The following is a 22,084-nucleotide window of genomic DNA, read 5'->3' on the forward strand; positions in this document are numbered from 1 at the left end:
TCTACAAAAATGACCTATGTTGTATATTTATAAAAAAAATTGAATGTTAATATTTTTTTTTTGAAATTCCAAAAACAGTTCTAATCGTCAATACTAAGAACTAGTAGTTTCGTGTTATTTATTTACTCATTTTCCTCTTGACATTTAATGACGTCAAACGATTTGCACGTAAAAACATTAAAAAAAAACTTACGTTAGAAAAATAAACTAGCTACCATCAATAAAATGGCACCAAGTAAACGTTTATTAACCAAATCTGACTTAAGCACTTCATGAACAATAAGTTACAGTTACATAACAGTTCAACCAATACTTTAGTTTTCCAAGTCACTAGTCAATACTAGTTTAGCAATCTACAGAATAAATTAATTGTCCATCGACAATTTATATAAAATGTGTAATAAAAAAGATCTTATATTTATTTATGTACTAAATATGATTTTGGATTACAATAGTACAAATGTCTATTAAAACCGGCCGTGCAATTGTCTCTGATTATACGGTTAAAACTCTATGCAGACAATTAATTTAACGACCGTACACCAGGTTCCGTATACTGTGCCCTAATTTTTATAACTTAATATTTCAAATTTGATAATTCCTATTCAATTCCTAAGTCGTTTCTATTAAATGATATCATTCATTTGTACCTATCGAGCATGTAAAGGGATAAATTGGTGGTCCATAGCGCTTCTAAATTTACAAAACTTATAATGTACTTCATAGCCTAGTCGGTATGTACAAAACGAGTTCGACTGTGGTGTTAACAGTCGGAAATATTTCAATAGTTGTATACCACGATTAAGTTCTATTATACGAAATCACCTGACAAACATATTCCAATATCTGGAGATTTCCAAAGCGAATGTTCGCCATATGTGTGTGTACAGACTAACGACTCTCGTAAGATAATATCCACTGCTATTAGCCCACGAGGCCAATGCTCAGTGGTAGTGCGACAGCTTCCCAGGTCTTCTCGGAGGAGCGCTTTCGTACTCGTAGTAGTTGGACTGCGGTCGGATACCGCTCTCTTTGCAGGAGCGCTGGGAGTGATAGCCGCCCGCTCCAGTTCGCCGACTGTACAGAAAAAGCATATTGTTATGTTTGAAATATTATATATTAAAAATTAATTGCAAAAACAGCAAATATATTATACGGATAATTTAAAGATATGCAATTTATATTTTAATATTATTTTATATAACAGAAGATATAAAAACTAAAACTTTAAAACTAAATATTTAAATTCTAGCGTTCTTTTAGGTTGTTTTCGAACCGTATTTCATTAAAACTACTTAATTATACCTACTACTAACTAATTAGTGATTTAAAATGTATGAACTGTTATTTATAGCGATGCTTTTTAGTTAGTTTAGTTTTTGTACGTATGTACAACATGCAATACATAAGATTCACGCAAATGTCTATATACGGATAGACTCCGGGATATCCATCTAATCTAGCAGCAAGTGAGACAAGGGCATTACGACAATTTATGAGCGCAAAATTAGCTCAAGACTAGCAATTAGTGTGGCGTTGCGAAACACTTGCATCTTACCGTCCCACCGACACGGAGCAGGAAACAAAGTGTGTGGTTAACTCATTTAGTATTTTATGCGTAAATACCTATTAAAGTCGAGGTCAACATTTGCAGCCGAGATGGCCTATTGACAAAGAATAAGGATGTTAACCCAAGAGCGCGAGTTCATTCCCGACTTATACGCTTTTTTGTGTAAATCAGTTTGTGCTGCTTGGCAGTGAATAACATCGTAAGGAAACTAAAATGTTTTAGATTAAATTCTCTACATATGTACCGGCCCTATTGTAGTTAGCATCTTTTCCCGACATTGGAATATTAAGAAACATTTATGTAGTTACTTTTGCACTGTATATCTTTGACGTAGTAGACGTCGAGTGACTTAATTGCTTCTATAATATATATATATATATATATATATTTTATTTATTGGTGTATTTAACTGTTTATCTGTGACAGTTTAATAAATTGTACTTCTCCGAAATGCCCTTTGACATTTACAACACATTAGCTGAACTGTACCCACATATAATAGTAGGTATATAAGACCTGTTTTATCGAGAATCGAACGAAGGCAAGGCGATTGCGTAATCAAAAAGTGTATTTACTGTTTTTGTTTATAACAAAAAATACATAAATAATTAATGCTTTTGTTAGTAATTAATGCAAAAGCAGAATTAATATAGCACATTAAAGTCAAAATATGTTTGTTTTGTAAAGCACGTAGTAGAATTACGCTGGGTATAAGTCATTAGAGCAGAGCGTGTCTGAGAGGAGGTAACACTTGTCGTACACCTATTTTAATGCCAAAGTAAATTAAAAAATAAATGTGTTCGTATCATATTGTTAAAATTGTTCAATAGAAGTAAGCCAAATTAGTTAGTCTCATTGTCGGTAAATAATGTCGTTGCTCAAATTACTGTATGGGTTTTTTAAACCATTAAACTGTTTAAAAAATTGAATCGATATACGTTTATTTAGTTTGACGTTAATTCAAACCGCCTTGATCGTGTAACATAGGTGAAATTCTGAGAAAATATAAAATAAAGCAAGTAAAGTAACAGTAAACAATAAATAAACCCACAATTGTGTATGTTCTTTGCTTGAGCAGTTTTAATTAATTTATCGAATAATAATTATAAATAAATAGTCTTGTGTGACGTCATTGTAATTCGGAAAATGACAGTCTCTAATTACAACAGTTTATTCAGTTTCTTAAAAAATATTTTTTAATAATCTTTATTCTTGTTTCTACTTAACCTCCGTAATTTTTTGATTTTAGATAATTTTAAATTGTAGAAGTAGCATATTTTTTTAAATGCGGTTTAGTGTAATTTTTGATTACTTTTACGCAGTTCTGTCTTCAACTTAAGGACACCTGAGACACTAACCTAACCTGATACTGTGGGTCTTTTTAATCTTGTAAAGGGTCTAAAAGTGACCGCCAATGTGGTTTAACAAGGCTTTGATTCGAACCAAGTACAATATACACTAAAAAAGTATAATTATATAGTCATACACTGCACATATAATTACATAAATCACGTGAGTACAAAACTTGTCTCCCTCTATATGTATAGTCTTATTTAAAATATATTTTATGAATACATAAAACATATTAATCTCTTTTAGGAGTGTACCCAATGCTACAATTTAGATTTATTTAATTAAGTAATTGCTTAGGTCATGAATAAATATATTCTAGCTAAAAATGTAATTACATTTTTACTAGATAAAATCATATTAAATCGAACAAGTAAAAAATAATGATTTTGAATAAAATAATGAATTTTATTTTCCGTCAGTTTAATATTATACATTTTTAATTGTCATCATTGTTAAATCTATAAATGCAAATGGAATTTCGACTTTACTTTGAAGGCGATGCTTTGTGGAGTTATTATTAATAATTGTTCTTCGTTTTTGTTTCAATAGCTTACAAATTGTTAATATAGAAAATAAACGTTTACGTTAAACATTTAATAATTCTATATTCCTTACAAGCAAAACCGTTAGCAGACGTCTGCCATGTTTTACATATTAAAACCTTATTCGAAACGCGATGCATCTTGTGACGATATAAAAAATAATTAATTAAAAAAAAGAAAAGTATGTAAATAAAATAATTACTTTCGAAGCATTGGACCCCGAGTCTGATAACAGACATCTAAGTTTTTGCGACACTAATAAAATATTATAATCATGATATTTTAATTTTTAATATATAAAAATATTAAATTTTTTTGTAACGTCATTGTTACTTAATTGTATGATAATTTTTGCGTTTGAATTTCCTGTATTTTAAATATTTATACGGCGCGCTGTCCTCGCGCTGACGGACGGCCTCGCGCCGAGTCCGAGCCGTTATTCTGTCTCTTATCTTTATCTTAATTCTAATTACTTAGCAATTACAGCTCACTCTTTAAGATAAATCATATATTATTTGTACTATATTTCAATCTCGAACATGGAGCTATGTCTTACAGAAGGCATGTAATGTTAATAGGAAATTATTTAGTATGGAGTGTAAAGTAGGATTACCTCACATAGGTTGTCAGCCGAAATTAATAAATTAAGAATTCCAATAATTGCTTCTGTAGCTAAAGGATATAATAATCCTGTATTTAACTTTTTTGATTTTATTCTTTGGGAATTACGAAATTGATTAACAGAATTATTTGAAAAATAGCGCCTCTTGAAGGCTGATATCAAACTTTCTCCCTATAATTCCATTTACTGTACCGAGTATTAGCGCGTTACTTCAAACTTCACTCTCTAGCCTAGGACCAGCAAACTTACTTTCATGTATTTTTAGGGACTTTTAATACACAAAGATGTTTATATATGCCGTACACTACGGTATTGATGTAAGAGGTAAAAATATAGTATACATTATTTGGCTGTGCTCGCACCACACCACTTAACGGACCGTAATTTATTTTTAAACTTTATTATTTACAAATATTTTGTGCTAGTAAATACGATTTTTTTTATTCCGTTTATACATTTCGAAGTGTTGCCCAAGCCTTAAATATTGAGTATATAATTTGTAGTAAAAAAACATGAACTTTAACTACAGAGGGATTAAATAAAAGGACACTAATAAATATATTACATTATATTTAGATATATCGAATTTTTCTGTTTCTCGAGAATTTTTTTTAGGTTAGAAGTCATATTTTTCAAGATCAAGTCAGTCTCAATAAAAACAATCTTGAATTCAATATTTATATGATTATTTATGAATGTTGACGAACTATCAGAATGTGCCGGAATATCTTAGTGGGTCGGTCGGGTGTTGCCACATTAGTGGTACACCTGATGGTAAGAGTACCCATAAATATTGACGATGTTATCTCTCTAAATTAATTCTTAAAGATGATATGTCTCCTGAGCCCGTGATTAAACTCAACCGTCCTTCGACCGTAACACAGGAATGCAAAGAATTTTTCTTCGATGGTTATATACCACAATCGGATGGGAGCTCAATACCATCTTATATATTACTGGTGCTGTATTTCAGAGACAACGTAACAACTTCTTAGGGTAACTGATGGTGAATAAAATAGCTTTTTTTAATAAATGTAATGTTTAGTAGTAAAATGAACGCTCGGAGAGCAGTCACCTGTCGGGCGGCGCGTGCGCGGTGCGGCGCACCTGCCCGATCTGCACCTCGCGCAGCTTCTCGCGCCGCAAGCTGCGGGCACACGCGCACACGCGCTCAGACCATTGCCGCGCACCGACGCGCACCGCCGCGCACCGACGTGCACAGTGTGTGCGGCGGTGCGCAGCGGTGCGCGTCGGTGACGAAAGTCTACTTTGCTTTGTATTCATACGAGGAAGCGAGATTGCGCTCTAGCTAAAAACTTTTGTTTCAATCTTATCTAGCTGTAGCTCTTTCGCAGCATCAAATTCGAGCCCCAATAATTGAATGTAATTAAACGTGTCTGATGTGAATTATATTAAAACATTAGAATTTTATTAGAATTAGTTATGATTTGGGTTCGAATATTATGATTTTTATTTGTATTGTATTTAGTAATTGTGTAATTTACTAAGTTTAGTCGTTCGTTTGAGCTCGATTAGATATGTCGATGAGTTAAAATTCACTATATTAGATGACCTTTTATGTATTTCATAATTTATTATCGACTCTTGCGTTTATCTTCGTTCTCTTGAACCCAGATGCTTATTAATTTGATTAAAAAAAAAGAGTTTTAAGTTTAATTTTAACAATAAATAATGGGTAAATTTATAAAAAGGTTTATATTGATAATGCTTCTACATTAACAAAATGTTGCTAAAAATTGTCTTAATAGTTTAACGGTATACAAGCCGCCTAGCGATAAAAATATCGCAGGTTCGATCCTGATCATTTGATTAAATGAGCTTAATCTAATTTACGAATGAAAGCTAAAATAATATACATCATTATAGAGACAAGTATTGCTAATATTTAAAAAAACCTATTTTTACACACAATATCGGTTCATATTTTAAGTAATATTGCATAAATAATAAAATATACAATTTTGCTTCCATTTTGTTGCCAGAAGTATGGGTATGTTTTTTCCACAGAATTCAGAAATAAAGCTCACACCTTTCAATCTTATCAATGATACCCACCTACCTATGCGGCACTTTATGTAGGTATGTACTTTCTGTAGGTTTCATTGGTAAGATGAAACTAATTTTATAAATATAATACGTGACATCAAAAATATTTAATAGACTATGTTGTTAGTTTTAAAAAAAAATAAAAGTGATTCTTTCTTTGAGTACTAGACTAAAAATATATTTTACTCACTTCAAGTTTTGTTGTATCTCTTCGTAATTCACGTAGTGTCCAGTCGGGCCCCAGGCGTTTTCCATCGTCTGTTACATGAACAATAAATAATCGGCTACACTTGTATACTTTTACGAAAAAGATGCTCATAACTGAAGTGACGTTTATGAAAAAATATGTTAAAAATGTATTTAACAACCATCATTGTTTGAAAGCGTTTGTTTGATAGTCTAATCCAATTGATTGAGGACGAATGGTAAATAAACTTTTATTATATATGTATTATTATTCAATATGATTAACATAACCATTTCATGTACTTAAAAACATAATCATATTTTTTTTTAATCTATGTTATACACGTCTATTTCCAATTTAAACAGTAATAATAATATAACTACAAAAAATATAATAATCAAATGAAAATTGTTAATTTATCTTGTCTCCTTTCAATTGGAATGGGCTACAGAGATATCCCGAGTGGTAGTGTGCGTGCGTGCGTGTGTGCGTGTGTGTACGTACGTGTCCGTGCGCGGGCGCCGTGCGTCGCTCCGAGCCGCCGCGCGAGCTGCGCTCCTCTCTGTAGACAAGAGTCACATACGTTACATTTAATACTACTAGCTTGGTAACTAACTTGCGCACTTAATTGCGTTAAGTAAATAATAATAACTTAAGTACATTAAACAGGTTTTGTCTATTGAAAAAGTTTATGAAATACAAACCTAGCTGGTGGAACTGGCTCTGCTTCGTTGGACCGCTCCTCTTTTCTGTGCCTCTCCAGAGCTTCCCGCGACAGCGATTTCTCCGATGACCGTCCCGGCTGAGCTCTACCGTATAAATCAGCTTCAGGCTTTTTGTGTGGCTTGCCGATTCTGTAATAGACAAATAATATAATTGATTTGACACTCTTAATTCCTTATTTACATAGATTATTATTAATATATTCTATTCCCATTAAACTTTATACACGTTTGAAAAATATCAGTTCCCATTATTATAAAATAATAATACATTGGAGATATTAATTTTTAATTAGGTATTTAAGTATTAAGATAACAGAGTTGTACATACCGGAACATTGTGGATAAGGATTTAAGAAGTGAAGGTTTTTTGTGGGATAGCGAAGATTGTTGCGGTGACCCTCGTACTATAGTTTCGGGGGCTGCATTGTCGTCTGTCAGCCAATGTTTTAGTGCTACAAAAAATAACCCATATATAGAATAATAGGAATACATAATATACGAAAAAAATATGTTCACTTTAAATTAGGAACTAACTACTAAGATAAACACTAATACGTAAATATTTTATTAATAACATATTTTATTATGTTATAAATAAAGATATTTGCATTATTTACGTAATCTATGAAATAATTTCTGTGTGTAATAATTATAATTGACTCCAGTATAAATTACTTCGTATTATTAATGTCAAAACGAAATACTAAAATAAAACTTACGTGGGTGTGCTCGAGCGTAGATTGGTTCGTTGCGGATCGGATTTCTTTGAGTTTCCTGTATCGCTGTCTGAAGGGATTCCAGACTTGACGATTTTCGCATTCCAAGCGACGGACCTACTTGCATGGCTGCAAGTGAAAGGGTAATATAACATTTTGGAAATACTCAAATTACAGTCGCGATTTACACGTTAGCTGCATGGTTTAATATAGTGGTTTTTTCTTTCTTAAATATTCAGATCTCCGCATACATGCTGTCGTCCCGTCTGATACCACTCACATATCACATATTCTACCATCAAACAGATTCCTGTTTCAAATCGAAACAAAAATACAAAGTAGTCACTCGGTATTGCTGTTCCGGTTTGAAGGGTGAGTGAACCAGCATAACTACAGGCACAAGAGACATGTCAGTCGGAACGACTGTAATATTTCTAACCGTGGGTCGGAGGAGAGCAGTCGCCGAAAGCGGCTAGGTAAGGTGCGTACCGTGTATGGCCTTGTTCTCCTTGATCTTGCGGTAGGTGCCGGTGGCGCGCGCGTCGAGCGCGGCGTGGCGCTTCTCCGACATGGAGCGCCGCCCCACGGCGTCGCGGCTGAAGGCGCCGCCGCTCTCGCTGCCCGACTCGCCCGCCGTGCTGCCCCTGCGCACCGCACGCGTCACTACCCACACTCCGCTCCGGACTGAACCCGCGATAGGATTCTATCGTTTGGGCCACTCGTCTCGCCTTATTGTATTTCACTTAATTTATTTAAACTTAATAAAAAGTAAGATGCTCCGAGTGAGTTCTTGGTTATATTATGAATTCAAAGAAGTTCTTTGGCTATTTGCAAATATCTAGACTGCTCACCTCGTCGTACCGTAATCCTCTTCGATGATGACGTTGTGGTGAGCGGGGGGAGACCTCGACATGTGAACGTGTCCCAGATTCTGCCGGTAGTGGTGGCCATTCGCGACCGGGGCGTCCACCTGCGTCGCCATGTAGTAGCTCTCGTTGCGGAGGCCCGTCAGCCGATCTATGACGGGGTTCCATCCATCTAAGCGACTCCACTCGAAGCTGTCTCTTTTGTTATCATGGGGAATCGTATCCTTGTCCCTTTCTAAGTAACCTTTGCTGTCGTCCGACTGATTCGACACCCAGCTAGTATTATTATTAATGGTGATGATTGAGGCGTGTTTCTTGCTGCTTCTGCCGTCGTGGTGGTCGGTCCCTTCTTTACTAGTTTCGACTTTCTGACTATAATCTAACGGTTTATTCTCTTTATCGTGCGACGTGTTATATATAACCGTGTTGAAGTTTTGAGAGTTACTGTTTTCGTTTGAATTCGTGGTGTCGTTGCCGTTCGGTGGCGTATCATCCTTCCACCTCGCTAAGCTATCCATACTGTCTATAATGGAAAAAAATATGTAAGTTGTTCCCAAACGAAATCAAAATTCAATTAAAAATAATATAATGTATTTAAAAATAACACTGACCCGTCCTCCTGGCTATAGTGAGAGATATGCTACCATGCACGTTAGGCCTTGAATGTAACAGCGCCCGCCGAAGAGTCTCCATCGCCTCTGCGTTAGACTGACCGACCAACGAAACGCCGTTCACACTAAGAAGTTGGTCATTTGTGTGTAATCTACAAAATTTAAATAGACTTTATTGTAGTTTTGTTATTCTCGTGTAATTTTATTTTTGGTGTTGTATGTGAAAAATATACCACTTGATGATAATAAGTAATATCGTCACCACAAATCCGCTAATAGTTATACAAAGTATTGTTTTGTGTTACTATAAGAGGAGTACATCATTAGTAAAGCAGTAAATAGAAAAATATGAAATTTAAATTGATTCAAATAGTCCTATACATTAATTTTAATTCTAACAAGCAACTCGATCTTACCTTCCATCTCTGGACGCGGCACCCCCGTGAAGTACAGATTTAATGAAGATACCCAAGTCGTGAGGGTCTGGCCCAACTGTCACTTTTCCCTTTACGCTGATACCGAGTCCAGCTTTTTCAGAATCGTGGACTGGCACATCTAGCCTTAGGATTAGGCGGTTACGCAGGCCTAGTAACTGAAGAAAAAGAAAAATTACTTACCAATGTGACATTAATGAAAATTAACCAAAATAAAATATTAATTTTAGAAAAATTAAAAAATAATGTGGTAAAATAATATATGAAAGTACACTATTTGCTTACAGAATTTGAGGAAGAATTCAAAGCCTCTTGTAAAGCACTGTCTATCGAATGGTCCTTCAACAGATCGTCCTTCGACGAGCTCTTTGGTATCCTTCCCCTCACCGAGTTATTGTTGCCATGGTTTATTGCGTTCACCATGCTCGAAACGCGACCGTTTTCAGGTTTGGCTTCAATTGGCTTCGATTGTGTACTCGGCGCAGGCCCTATAGGTTTTTCTGTGTACTTGGTTGGACTTTGTTGAGGTTCCACCCTCTGCAAAAGTTACATAAACACATTTTAAATAAATACTTAGGCAAACATTATTCAATAATTACAATACTACACCTCAAAATGGCAATATGTAGGTATGTAATTATATGAATAATTTTCTATTACAATTGTCTCATTTGCAAAAAAAATATCGATGTAAAAACAGTGGTGACCACTATTCTGACTCTTTTCATAACCGTCATTATTCCATATTGTTGATCTTATCTGCACAAAAAATAAGCAAACGTCCCATACTCGAAGTTAACGCTGCAACTGAAATAGCGCAGTTTAACCTCGTTTAGCAATTGGTCGAACCCGTATTTGTGTCGAACTGTTTTGCTAGATATGTTGCAATAGCGCGAACCTTCGATTAATCTGGACAGTGTGACCATAGATGTCGGAAAAACCTGAACATTCGTTCTTTGGCCTAAGTTTGGCACAAATATGTAAAATTAATATCAATGGGCTATATATTGAGTATTTTCGGGTAATTAATCAGCCGAACAGCATTTTTCGTGTTTGGGCAGGTTCGTTGGCAGCAGCGCGGCGTCGTACCTGCGCGCGCGGCCGCTCCACCACCAGCTCGACGGCGGCGTCGGGCGGCGTGGCGCGCAGCAGCGCCACCACCTGCTGCTGCGTGCGCCCCGACACCGCCACCTGGTTCACCGACACCAGCCGGTCGCCCGCGCGCAGCCGCCCGTCCGACACCGCCGCGCCCTGCCGCACGCAGAGATATTTGAGTAAAGTAGATATAGACTAGGATTCTAACTCTTGAACTGAATTCAATGCAGAATGCATTCATAATAATGAGAAAGTCTAAAAATTTTTTAATATTTTTATTTATTTTAATTTGGTAATTTACCTTTGGTAAAATATTCTTAATATAAATAGGGCAATGCCCTCCTGTAGGATTGTCTCTGGTGGTGATGGTGAACCCTAGGCCCTTTTCGCCCTTGATCAGGGTGACAGTGACGGTCTGCATAGCTTTCGATACTGGCTTGCTACTCGGACTGACTGGCACTTCCATGCCCGATATGGCCCTTTCGCTGTTACCTGGTAAATTAAATAATAAGTTAATAAAAATATTTAACGTCATGTTCATTTCAAAATGAATACAACTATTTTATAGAAAAAAATATATATAAATTAAAAAAACTATTTGTTTCAAAAAACTATTAATTGACAAATTTTGGATAAAAAAAAAACAATATATAAGCAAACAGCAAAGTCGGGAGAACAAAGTTTGTGACGTCATATTCTCTGTACTCTTTAACTAACCTTCTGGTAGAAGATCAAGAGGTCGTTCTTGAACAGGGTGTACATTCGCCACATTATTGACTCCAGACACCCATCTCAACATATCTTCAACTCTGTAAACAAATTTCTCATTGATTTTAATAATTAAAAAAGAAACATTTGTTTTTTTTCATTTCATATATTCAGAACTGTCTTAAAATATAATTTCTTCTAAACACTTCTCGTTACTGTATCTTCCTAATGATGTATTAAGTGCTTTAATAGTTCTGTTATCATTTACTAGTTAAATGGTGCTCAGAAAATATGCTTATATTACTTATACTAATTGTATAATAAATATAATGAAAACTTTTTATGTTTTCCCACAAAGTGTACACCTGAACCTGTAGTAATTATACTGGACTTTGGTTTCAACTGATGAATAAAAGAAGGTATACCCAGTGTTGGTATTACAAACTTCTCCACATAGTTAATTGAATGGGCAGAATGTCCATTAAGCAACAGATGGCACATATCAGTTTACATTCCGATACCTCTACTAATATTATAAATGCGAAAGTAACTGTATCTGTCTTGTTGCTCTTTCACGGTCAAACAACTGAATCGATTTGATGAAAATTTGATAGTTTTTTATGCCTAACACCTGACGACCAACCCCTAAACCGCAAGCGAAGTCGCGGGCGACAACTTGTATGTTTATAAAAAAGAATACCCAATATACCTATGGTTCTGATTGTTACTGGGAGGTGTATCTTGTCCTAGTGGTTCTTTTCGAGCATCTCGGGGAAGGCTTTTACTTTCATAAACCTGGACTCGTTCAGCCGCATCCAACCAAACACCACTCCTGAAATCATAAAATATAGTAAAAAGGTTTTTATTTTTACAGTTAATAATTTAAAAAACCTCGAAGCACATGCTTATCGTTGTGTTTTGCATTAAAAGTAATTAGCTTTCAGATAACTGGGGTTATTGACAGCTATAATGTAATGTATTAATGTAGAATTCTTGCTTGTTATCATGTATGAAGTAATCCCCTATTGATAAAAGTAACGGAAGTCAAAGTTAAATTAATTGAAACGTGTGTCACTTACAATAGGTGTACTATTTAAGTGACACATTTGTCTATTCGGAAAATTAAAGACCTCACGATGATAAGGCATTGCAATTTTTAAAACTAATTACCTCCAGAGGAGAATTAAAGCTATAGAGCATTGAATTTTGATATATTACTTGCCTTCAGCAATGAAATGCAAGAATTTTTTTTTTAAATATAACTTATATATGGGTTATGCTATAATTTAAAAATTAAACGCAACAAGAATTAATTATTAAAAATGCTAGCTTATAATTTTTTTTAGTTTGCATATTTGTTAAATTAAAGTCCCACCCAGGGCCAGAGAACTGCATAGAGAGACGGTTGGATTGTCGCTGGAAGTGCTGTCCGTGGCCGGGGGGCGGGTCGGGCGGCCGGCCGTCCAGGGGGTGCACTTTGTGCATCACACGGCTCGTGTCGTCCCGACACACTACCGCCGCTGACCATCGTTTACTTTGATCTGAAACCTAAATTCAAAAATAATTAGAACGTAAGTATGATAATTAGATACGCTACATATAAAATACTACAAATATAATTTTATTGATAAAATCAAAATTTGATTTAAAGATTTTTACAGATACAATATAATAAACGTCAGTTTCATTATATCCTTGGACCTACAATTTTCAATCACAAATAACAAATTAATCATAATATGAAAGTCGGTCAAGTTTATAATTCTAAAGATATCACCCATATGAGCACATGAACTAGTTTATACCTGTCTTTGCGGAGGCAATGTGTCTTGATGCAGTGAGGGCTCACTTCCGCGACGAACTTGTAAACCGTTAGCACCGTCTTCCAAGTCGGCTACGCCAACTTCTACACACGAATCTGTATTTGGAACTCGCATACTGCCCCCCACGCCACCACCGCCCTGTAATAAGATTAACAGAAAGCATTACGAACTATACTTTAAATCGAATGGTTGTTTTTTTTTATTGTTAATATCAGAAATTGGAATTGGTAACACCGTTACATTAAATCGATTTTCTTGTTTCGTTTCACTATTTTCTGTGGTTGCAGAGAACCACAAGCAATTTTTTTTATCTTTTTAAGATTTAATCGAATCGACATAGATTATTTATGTTTACATGGAGTGACGTACTACAAAAGAACTAAAATAAACGGATCAACTTAATTATCTAAGTGGACGCGACCCTTGAAACTCGCGAAATTTCATTCTATTTTTTCGACGCATTCTCAGTTTTAACAGTCTACCAGAATGTAGACCGAATTATTAAAAAAAAAACTTTCAAATATATATCGTTTATTTAAATATTTATTGTTATGTTTACAAAATGAAGAATGGAAGAAATGGCTAATAAGCCATAAGGCCGCCTTTTGTTTCACCATTAGTTTATTAGTTTGTATATTTTGTAATCGTTTGTGATTGTGCTTGTGGTGTACAAAAAAGTGTTAAATAAATAAATAAATAATAAATAAAATATTTACTTCAAGTTTTGCCCTGCTGACATTACTTTAATTGCATATTGTAAAAATATGCAATAAAAATATAAGTACTAATAAAGAAAAAGCCATTTTATAATAAAACAGTTTTCCAGTAAATTATATACTAACATTGCTTGACTGCACTAACGTGAATAATCCTGTTAGCCTACTTTACGTCCGTTATCTTTGTAACAAAAACACCTACGATGAGTTTTTGTCCTAATCTGTGTACGCCGCTAGTGTATTACTTTGTTATTGAGTTATAATTTCATAATTTTGTTATTTTCATACTTAAAATTTCCAAAACATGACCATTTTTTTAATATGTTTTCCAATTTAATCTTATTAGTGTTTTTATATGCAATGTTTAAGTCTCTTACCTTTTCAGTTTTCTTTATGCACAAACAATCGGAAAAACTTACACCCATTTTGCAGTCGTTTACAAAATAACCTAATTGTTTTCGATTCGTTTTCATCTTACGAAACAAATTTTTAATATGTCACGTATTATCAAAATTTTACAGACATTAACATGTCTCAACAAGTCCAATATCTAATTCCCGCCTTTCTTTTCTCGCGTCATTTTTTTACGTCAAATCTTTATAAGGTCTGGATTTCCGTTATTCAGCCAAAAATATTTCAATCTCAAATTAAAGTTAAGTTTATAAGTAAACAAATATTATAAATTATAATTTAATCAGCATCAAGGTACGTGATCTATTCGTTCGTTTTCGCTCAATGCTATTAACACGATTCCGTAAGAACCAAGATGTTTGCGTTTAAGCATATCGCTCTCCTGTAATTATCTACAGATGCAAATTGCAAAGTGTAATCTATAATTTTTATTAGAAGGAAATACGTAAAATTCATGATTTTTAGTTTATTGGATTCAAATAAATTTAACTAAACCTACCGTTTTCCCCCCCTCGTTTAAACATAAATATAGTTACTGTGACTTATTAATAAAAAAACTATTGTAATTCTCTACAAATTTACCCATGTCCTTCATGTAAATATTGGGCATATTGGATGTTGTAAACACTTATCAGTGAATATTTATCTGATATCAAAACTCATTTTGAGAATAAGACCTATAATAATTTGTTATGTTTTTCTACTGTTTATTTTAGAATAGCAAACAAAATAATAAAATAATTCACAATTGGTCGGTATACACACTCACCCAAAAAGCCAACTAGCACAATTATAAAACGTGCAAAAACCTATGGCTATATAATTTTTTATTTCTTTACTAACCCGAAACATATCCGGCGAGGCGGTACCAGCCGAGGAGCCGCTCGCGCCATCTGCTTGGGCAGCCCTAGGCTGCGACTGGTTAGCGCATTCTGCGGTGAGCGTCTCTCGATCGTCGGCCACGTCTCTCACGCGATCGTCCAGATCCAGAATACCACCTGAACTTGCACGAAGTGCTCGCACGCCTACCCATGTCTCCGGCCCCTGAAAAAACAACATTTTATTAAATAACAGCATATTTTAAACAAAGACTTTTGTTTTAACATTAGAAATGTTATTTTTATAAAAAGTAGGAATACAATTTTAAACGCTGATATAACTGTTCCAACGACGTGCGAACATTGGCATTGTGCGTTGGTTTAACGAATTTCTGTTTTTCTTATACTAAGGAATTAATCACGACACAACGACGGTTTCATGAATGTTCCCACGCGGTATTTGCGCCTTTCAATCTATTCATCGGAGCGAACACTGCGTGCACACTTGGTTTGCTTGTGTACGTTATATTTAGATATAGACTTTTGTCTGCTTGTTCACATGCCTTTGTGCGACTGTCAACCGAGTGATCTGCCAACTTATACGAATAATGAAACTCAATACTCAAATACAAAGAACAACTTACAATGAACACAATCAACTTTTACAATTAAAAATTTTAGACAAATGTTATCAACATTTTAACAAGAAATACTAGTAACAAAAATATTAACATCGTACCCACGAAACTGTGCGCTGTGCACGTTCTTTGGTGGCTAAACGAGCCCGCTTCTTTAACCGGGGCGGAGCTACGGGTGGATACTCCGGTTCGTCCATTTGGCGTTTAATTATAATTACACATTTTTACCACTATCACTTACTCGTCAACGATTTCACTTACTTTTAGTCCAAAAGACGTGAAACGTACTCGAGTATTTTTTACACATTTTCAATAAATCCAAAATCGAACCTACGGTCATGTCGTAAGCTTGTATATTATTAAAAAAAATACTAGCATATTTGACAAGATCGCATCGTTAATCGGAGGTGCTATTCTATAAGAAGAAACTTCTTATCGCACTAGTAAAATGTTGGAAGCCGAAATACAGTGATACGATATATCGGTTCTTGTATCTTTTATTTGATTTAATAATAAATCCAATTTGTATTCATATTTATATCTCTTTCTGATTTCACGATCTATTCAACGCCAACGAATGTATTTTTTAAAACATTATCAATCCAGCATCTATCCGAAAAGGAACAATTGGTCAATACAGCAAACAGCAGCCTGAATTTGGTGTCAAATTAGTGGCTTCCAAACGAACATTTACGCATCTAATAAATTTTAGGGTAAGGAAATACGTTTTACTGACCATATAGTTTTTGTATGCAACCTGGGAAAATTCTATTATTGTATAACGGTTATGATACGTTCTCGATTTCCAACTTCGACTACTACTCATAAAAATAAACCTCAGCGTAATCGACTGAGGGCTAATTCAACTTTTTTATTTCGGTAATTATGCAATCCAGATCCGCTGACAATTGTTGACAACGACAATTTGTTAGTAGAATAGGCGCCCTGTAAACAAACACGTTTCGCTTTCACATCAGTCTCGCCCTTGCTCCGTCTGACAATGTTCATACAAAAGTCATTTAATACTATCGCGTTGTTTACGCCTCGCTTCGGTTTTTCACTTATGTTCGTTATGGCCTGTGGTTGGCCACGGAAACAAGTCTCCACATTTTCATTTCTATATATATAGATAGAATTCGTACAAAACCGTATTAGGGACGTTTTACACGTGAAAAAAGTCACGCCAAGGCTTCAATTCGCTAGGCGTTTACTGCATTTTATTACTAACCCAAATTGTCTATGTCTCAAACAATGTACTCGTATATTTTAATTTATATTCGCCTGTCTGATGCCCGTATATAATCCTGAATAACGATTTTATATGACTTCATATTAATCAGAAGAGCTGTATGTATAGGACTTAATATTCTAACTGAACAATATAATTATGTTATAAAATATGGGTATTGTACGTTTAATTTCAATACAACAATTACATCATTTGTGTAGAATAATATTCAAGTCAAAATAATTATCTTTACTGGAAAAATAGTTTTTACTTACTTAATGTTGTAAAAAACTACGACAACACATAAAAGAGGTTCCGCTCACGAAACAGTAGCTATCTACCAGGTCATTGGGGCGGATGAAGCCTTGACCTTCGCGCGCCGTCGACCAAACACAGCCTCGCACTGCTCAGAATGCACCAGATGCTACATCCCATTAAGGATCGCGTGATTCATTGAAAATCAACTTATCTGGTGTCTGAACGCCTCCTATCTAATTACACCGTGAAATGCAAAAAAAACCAACGACAGTTACGATAAAACTCGTAATAGTAAATATAAACAATGGCAATTGAATAAAAAATCATATTTAATCAAAACAACCTTTCTTTCAGATATCTAAATTTATTCATTATTTAAACTTTAGATTTGCACTTGAATCGTTAAGTGCAACTAAAATATCTTAAATATGACGTGTAACATATTATTTGATAACAAAACGTTGCAACGGCATAAATAATTTATATGACGATGAAGTCGAAACGTCAGCTGTAAGATCACGCGATATTCCGCGCATCTCAATAATCGTGCGTAAAATAAATTCGTAGGACGAAACGTGCCGAATATCCGTCGACCATCAACACGAGATACATCGCAAACTAATGACATTTACTATCGAGCACAAATACAAAACTTTACTAGACCTTCAATTGTAATTACAGCAAGAACCTCTTTTTACGCTTGAGTATTTATGATTTACAAGTTTTCCAAGCTACTATTCAATGCTAATTGATGTTATACACGCAAGTTGACAGGTATTTTTTTTAATGAAACTGATTACCTTAGATACAAATTTGTCGAGAGCCTTATGTAGAACGAACGGATATACATTCGCTTATGGTTTTGGGCGCGCGTGCCGAATGATAAGTAAATGACTGCGTCAAACGAATCTTGATTTTTTGGATTAATACATTAAACTTCTCATATTATAAAATAGAAAATATATTCGTACTTAATACACTTATAATAACATAAAATGAGTTTACGATTCAGTGTAAGAATAAACATAGACATTATTTCTATGTATGTCTATCGAGACGAGTAATTTCGTTGTTCATTGTCATTATTTTTGCATTATTACTTTACGTATTTACTTTAATAGTTGCCAGTTTCCTTTGAAAATCTGCAATCAATCATCGAATTTAAGCAGCGATTTTGTTAGTTAGTTATTAACATTTTCTATTCGTATTATTCAATTTGTTTTGAAAAAGAATCTATCATATCTACTTCAAGGTAACTTGCGAAATTCTTATGTAAATACTAAGTGTTAAGACGTGCATAGCACTTATTGCAATTTATTTCTTCTTTCTGACTTCATACGTTTCAAGGTAGAGAAAATTTTTAAAAAGCAAAGTTAATTTTACTTAGAAATATTTTAGATATATAATCATTAAGAAATAAGCATATAGAAAAATACCAAAAAAACCGGGTCTATTTTATTTATTTTAAGCGGGATTGTTTTAATGAACCGTAGTTTCCAATAAGCACACAACTTTCACGTTTTTATGTTTCACGTTTTTATACGATTATCAATATTAGATGTTTTATTTAATTAGATTACTCAAACTGTAACAATTAAATTTTCTATGAGCACAAGCACTTGAAGAAATAATAGAGCGTGTCGCACAGTCGCGCCGTGCCGCGGCGTAAACACAACTGAAGGCAACTTAATAAAAATCGCATAACCACGAATAATCTTGAGAAATAAACTGTTACGTTTCCTATGAAAATGAAACAAAAACAAAGTAGTAAGAATACAGCAATTCGAAGTGAAAATTATCAACCTACTGTACTAAAAGTATAAATCTTAAACAAGATAGTTATTATTTTGTTAACCAAACCATTGCTAATTGAAATGTTTTAACACTTTTGATGGCTCATTGCCCGGCTACCTAATTCTATTTAAAAAAAGCCGGGTACACCGATTAATTAAACATCGGCTGTAGACGCCGTAAGAAATATTAACCATTCCTCACAACACTAGTGGTAGTAATACGCATCACCAACCTCATGAACTATATGTCCCTTGTATCTGTAGTTACATTGTGACGGTTTAAATAAAAATCAGCTATTATTTTTTAGACGATAATTGAAATATTACGTAAATTTTATTACGAGATGTCGTGTATTTTTATTTTCTTATAGTAATTAGTTTGTGCGTATATGAAACTGTCGGTAAACGTAACAGTTACTCTCTTCCAGTTTAAATGAATAAAAAACGCATTCATTTTGGTTGTAATAATTCATGCGCGGTTGAAATAGCAAGTAATAATGTTATAATTAATTAATGTTAAAATATATTCATATAGCACTCAATTAAATATTTAATTTAGTTATTACAAATAAGCGGTACTCGAGGTGTTAATAATTGCTATTCGTATAATACAATATTATCGAGTAGAATACACAAATAAGATGTGCTAAATACGCTAACGATTTTCCAAATAAAAATAATTAAATGTCTATATATAAACTTTAATATATAAGAATTAACACCATATGTTTGCTTCAAACTACCAAATATGATTTAACAAACACGAATAGACTTGCTGTTGTCAATGTTATGTGTATAGCCGAGTGGTATAGGACACGTCAAAGCAATCTATAAGAGCGTAAGGTTTATAGTCTTACTAGTATTCATTTACTAGTTCATCGTCCATCTCAAGACTTCATCAGCTAAATCGTACCAAATATTCAGGGTTTTTTTTTTTATATTTACCAAGCATATGACTCCGCTCCACCTGATGGTAAGTGGTGGTGAAGTTCAAACGAGAAGACAGCAAGTACAGTCAAAAAGAAAGAACTGCACTAGCCGCCCTAGTCATGCCGTCTCGTCTCGCCTCGCCTTTATGCCTCGTTTCAAAGAACCCAGGTTATAAGAGGAAGGGAACACGTGTGCTGGTAGAGAATTTCATTTTTTTTACTTGAGAGTTCAAAGACATTTGAACATCATGAAGTTGAGGGTTCAAACACAGGCCGAGCGACCTTAAGTTTCGTGTGCTTGATTTATTTTTATAATTTATGTCGTGCTCGGCTGTGAAGTACAACAACTTAAGGAAATCTGGCAAATGCATATCCATCAATCACGCACGCACATTTTTCACGTAACATTGTTACCATCACATACCGTGTATACAATTATTAACAAAACACAATATATCAAATAATTCTAAATTCTACTTGACCTACAAATTATAGCATAAATAATTTATGTATTATATAAGGATTTCAAAGCAAGAATATTGCATACATATTTATAAATTAAACTTCAATTCAATATATTGTAGGCATTATGTACCTTGTACCAGAGCTGTCTTTAGATAAATTACAAATACGTGTAATATATACTGTATCTGTAATGGAAATATTAATACCTTGTTGTTGGCAACTTATGGTAATTACAAAAGTTGACAACCGACACGTCGACAATACAAAAAGTTTATATTTATCATATAGACACGAAGTTTAGTATTGAAAATTTAAATGCTACCTTAAATTTTTTTTCGTATTATATGTATATGTCTAATAAATATAATCTTAGCTTTTACTGGAAAATCTTAAGATTTACCTTAGTTCGAGCTTTTACATTAACATATATACGTATTATAGAAATTAATTTAAGGTTAGGTTCATATATCGCACACATAATTTTAGATATAATATTGTAAAAGCGTAGGCTTTCAATACAGGAAATCGTTTTGTGTTTGAACAATCAGAGAGTCGAGCAACTAACGATTCACAAGTACTTACGATTTGAATTGCCTATAGTTCAGCGAACACAATTCATATAATAGGATGTAGGTCCATACAAGTTAATGGAATTGTATACTTAATTAAAATACTGTATTGAAGCCAATATCCATTAATCTAGTTATTGTATGCCAAGGCTAAGAGCCTAGAAAGGTTTGCAATTATGACAGTTTTAAAGCGTTAGTTTATTTTATATCATACTACCTTCCCGTCAGGAATTATCACGGGTAAAATCAAGGGTTTTCTCATCGGGACTATTTTAAATAATTATGTTAAATAACAAATAAATGTCTTTGTTCCGTTTGCAATTGAAACGATTTGACCTTGGAGTAGTGTCAAAACCTTAATTAAACGGTATAATTATAAGTATCTGTCCAGTGGTAACAAGAGGTTAATTTTTTGTGGATTTATTTAGGTCCCTAGTCCCTATAGGGCCGAGATGATAGTCGTTCGAAAAGGTGTATCTTAACAATGATTGCAGGTTCAAACTCAGACAAGCACTACTAAATTTTCATGTGGTCATATTGTAAATAAAAACATCGTTAGGAAACCAGCAAGTTTATTATTTCAATTAAATTTTGTCACATGTGTATCCACCAACACGCATTGCAGCAACGTGGTGGAATACGCTCCAAAATATAATTAAAAAAAGGTTATTTTTATTTAATCTATTCTATAACAAAGTCGACTTGTATGGTAAATATCATTCAAACCTGTATAGTTGTTTGTTTGTAGAGCGCGTTCAATTAAAAAAAAAAAAGAAATTTTAAACGAAATTGTTTTCTAAAACATGAAGAACGACAGACAGGTTATAGACTATAAATAGACAAAAATACGCCCCAATTTCAACATACGAGTTTTAAGCTTTTATATAATTTATATAATACTTTACGCTACTAAAGAAACGCGATTGTCGCACAACAAACT

At 34.0% G+C, this 22,084-nt stretch overlaps 1 protein-coding gene across 4 annotated transcripts in view; it reads right to left on the reverse strand.

Moving 5' to 3' along the window:
* Positions 1–22,084, reverse strand: part of LOC125064473 (partitioning defective 3 homolog) — a 45,367-nt gene continuing 23,283 nt past the window's right edge. For 2 of the 4 annotated variants that reach the window (XM_047671528.1, XM_047671529.1), the window contains exons 2-20: positions 15,290–15,490; positions 13,302–13,457; positions 12,872–13,044; positions 12,206–12,328; positions 11,506–11,597; positions 11,090–11,280; positions 10,783–10,944; positions 9,979–10,230; positions 9,676–9,851; positions 9,260–9,411; positions 8,634–9,171; positions 8,272–8,426; positions 7,786–7,911; positions 7,395–7,518; positions 7,046–7,195; positions 6,846–6,903; positions 6,345–6,412; positions 5,163–5,234; positions 1–1,077 (exon numbers count right to left, since the gene is read on the reverse strand). In XM_047671528.1, the coding sequence (XP_047527484.1) occupies positions 945–1,077; positions 5,163–5,234; positions 6,345–6,412; positions 6,846–6,903; positions 7,046–7,195; positions 7,395–7,518; positions 7,786–7,911; positions 8,272–8,426; positions 8,634–9,171; positions 9,260–9,411; positions 9,676–9,851; positions 9,979–10,230; positions 10,783–10,944; positions 11,090–11,280; positions 11,506–11,597; positions 12,206–12,328; positions 12,872–13,044; positions 13,302–13,457; positions 15,290–15,490 (3,102 nt within the window). In that variant the 3' untranslated portion in view covers positions 1–944. Of the gene's footprint in view, positions 1,078–5,162; positions 5,235–6,344; positions 6,413–6,845; positions 6,904–7,045; positions 7,196–7,394; positions 7,519–7,785; positions 7,912–8,271; positions 8,427–8,633; positions 9,172–9,259; positions 9,412–9,675; positions 9,852–9,978; positions 10,231–10,782; positions 10,945–11,089; positions 11,281–11,505; positions 11,598–12,205; positions 12,329–12,871; positions 13,045–13,301; positions 13,458–15,289; positions 15,491–16,003; positions 16,115–22,084 lie in introns of those variants that run through there. The other 2 variants (XM_047671530.1, XM_047671531.1) reach the window with 2 other exon arrangements.

Source organism: Vanessa atalanta, chromosome 6, assembly GCF_905147765.1.
Source record: "Vanessa atalanta chromosome 6, ilVanAtal1.2, whole genome shotgun sequence".
In the NCBI taxonomy this organism is placed as follows: Eukaryota; Metazoa; Arthropoda; class Insecta; order Lepidoptera; family Nymphalidae; genus Vanessa; species Vanessa atalanta.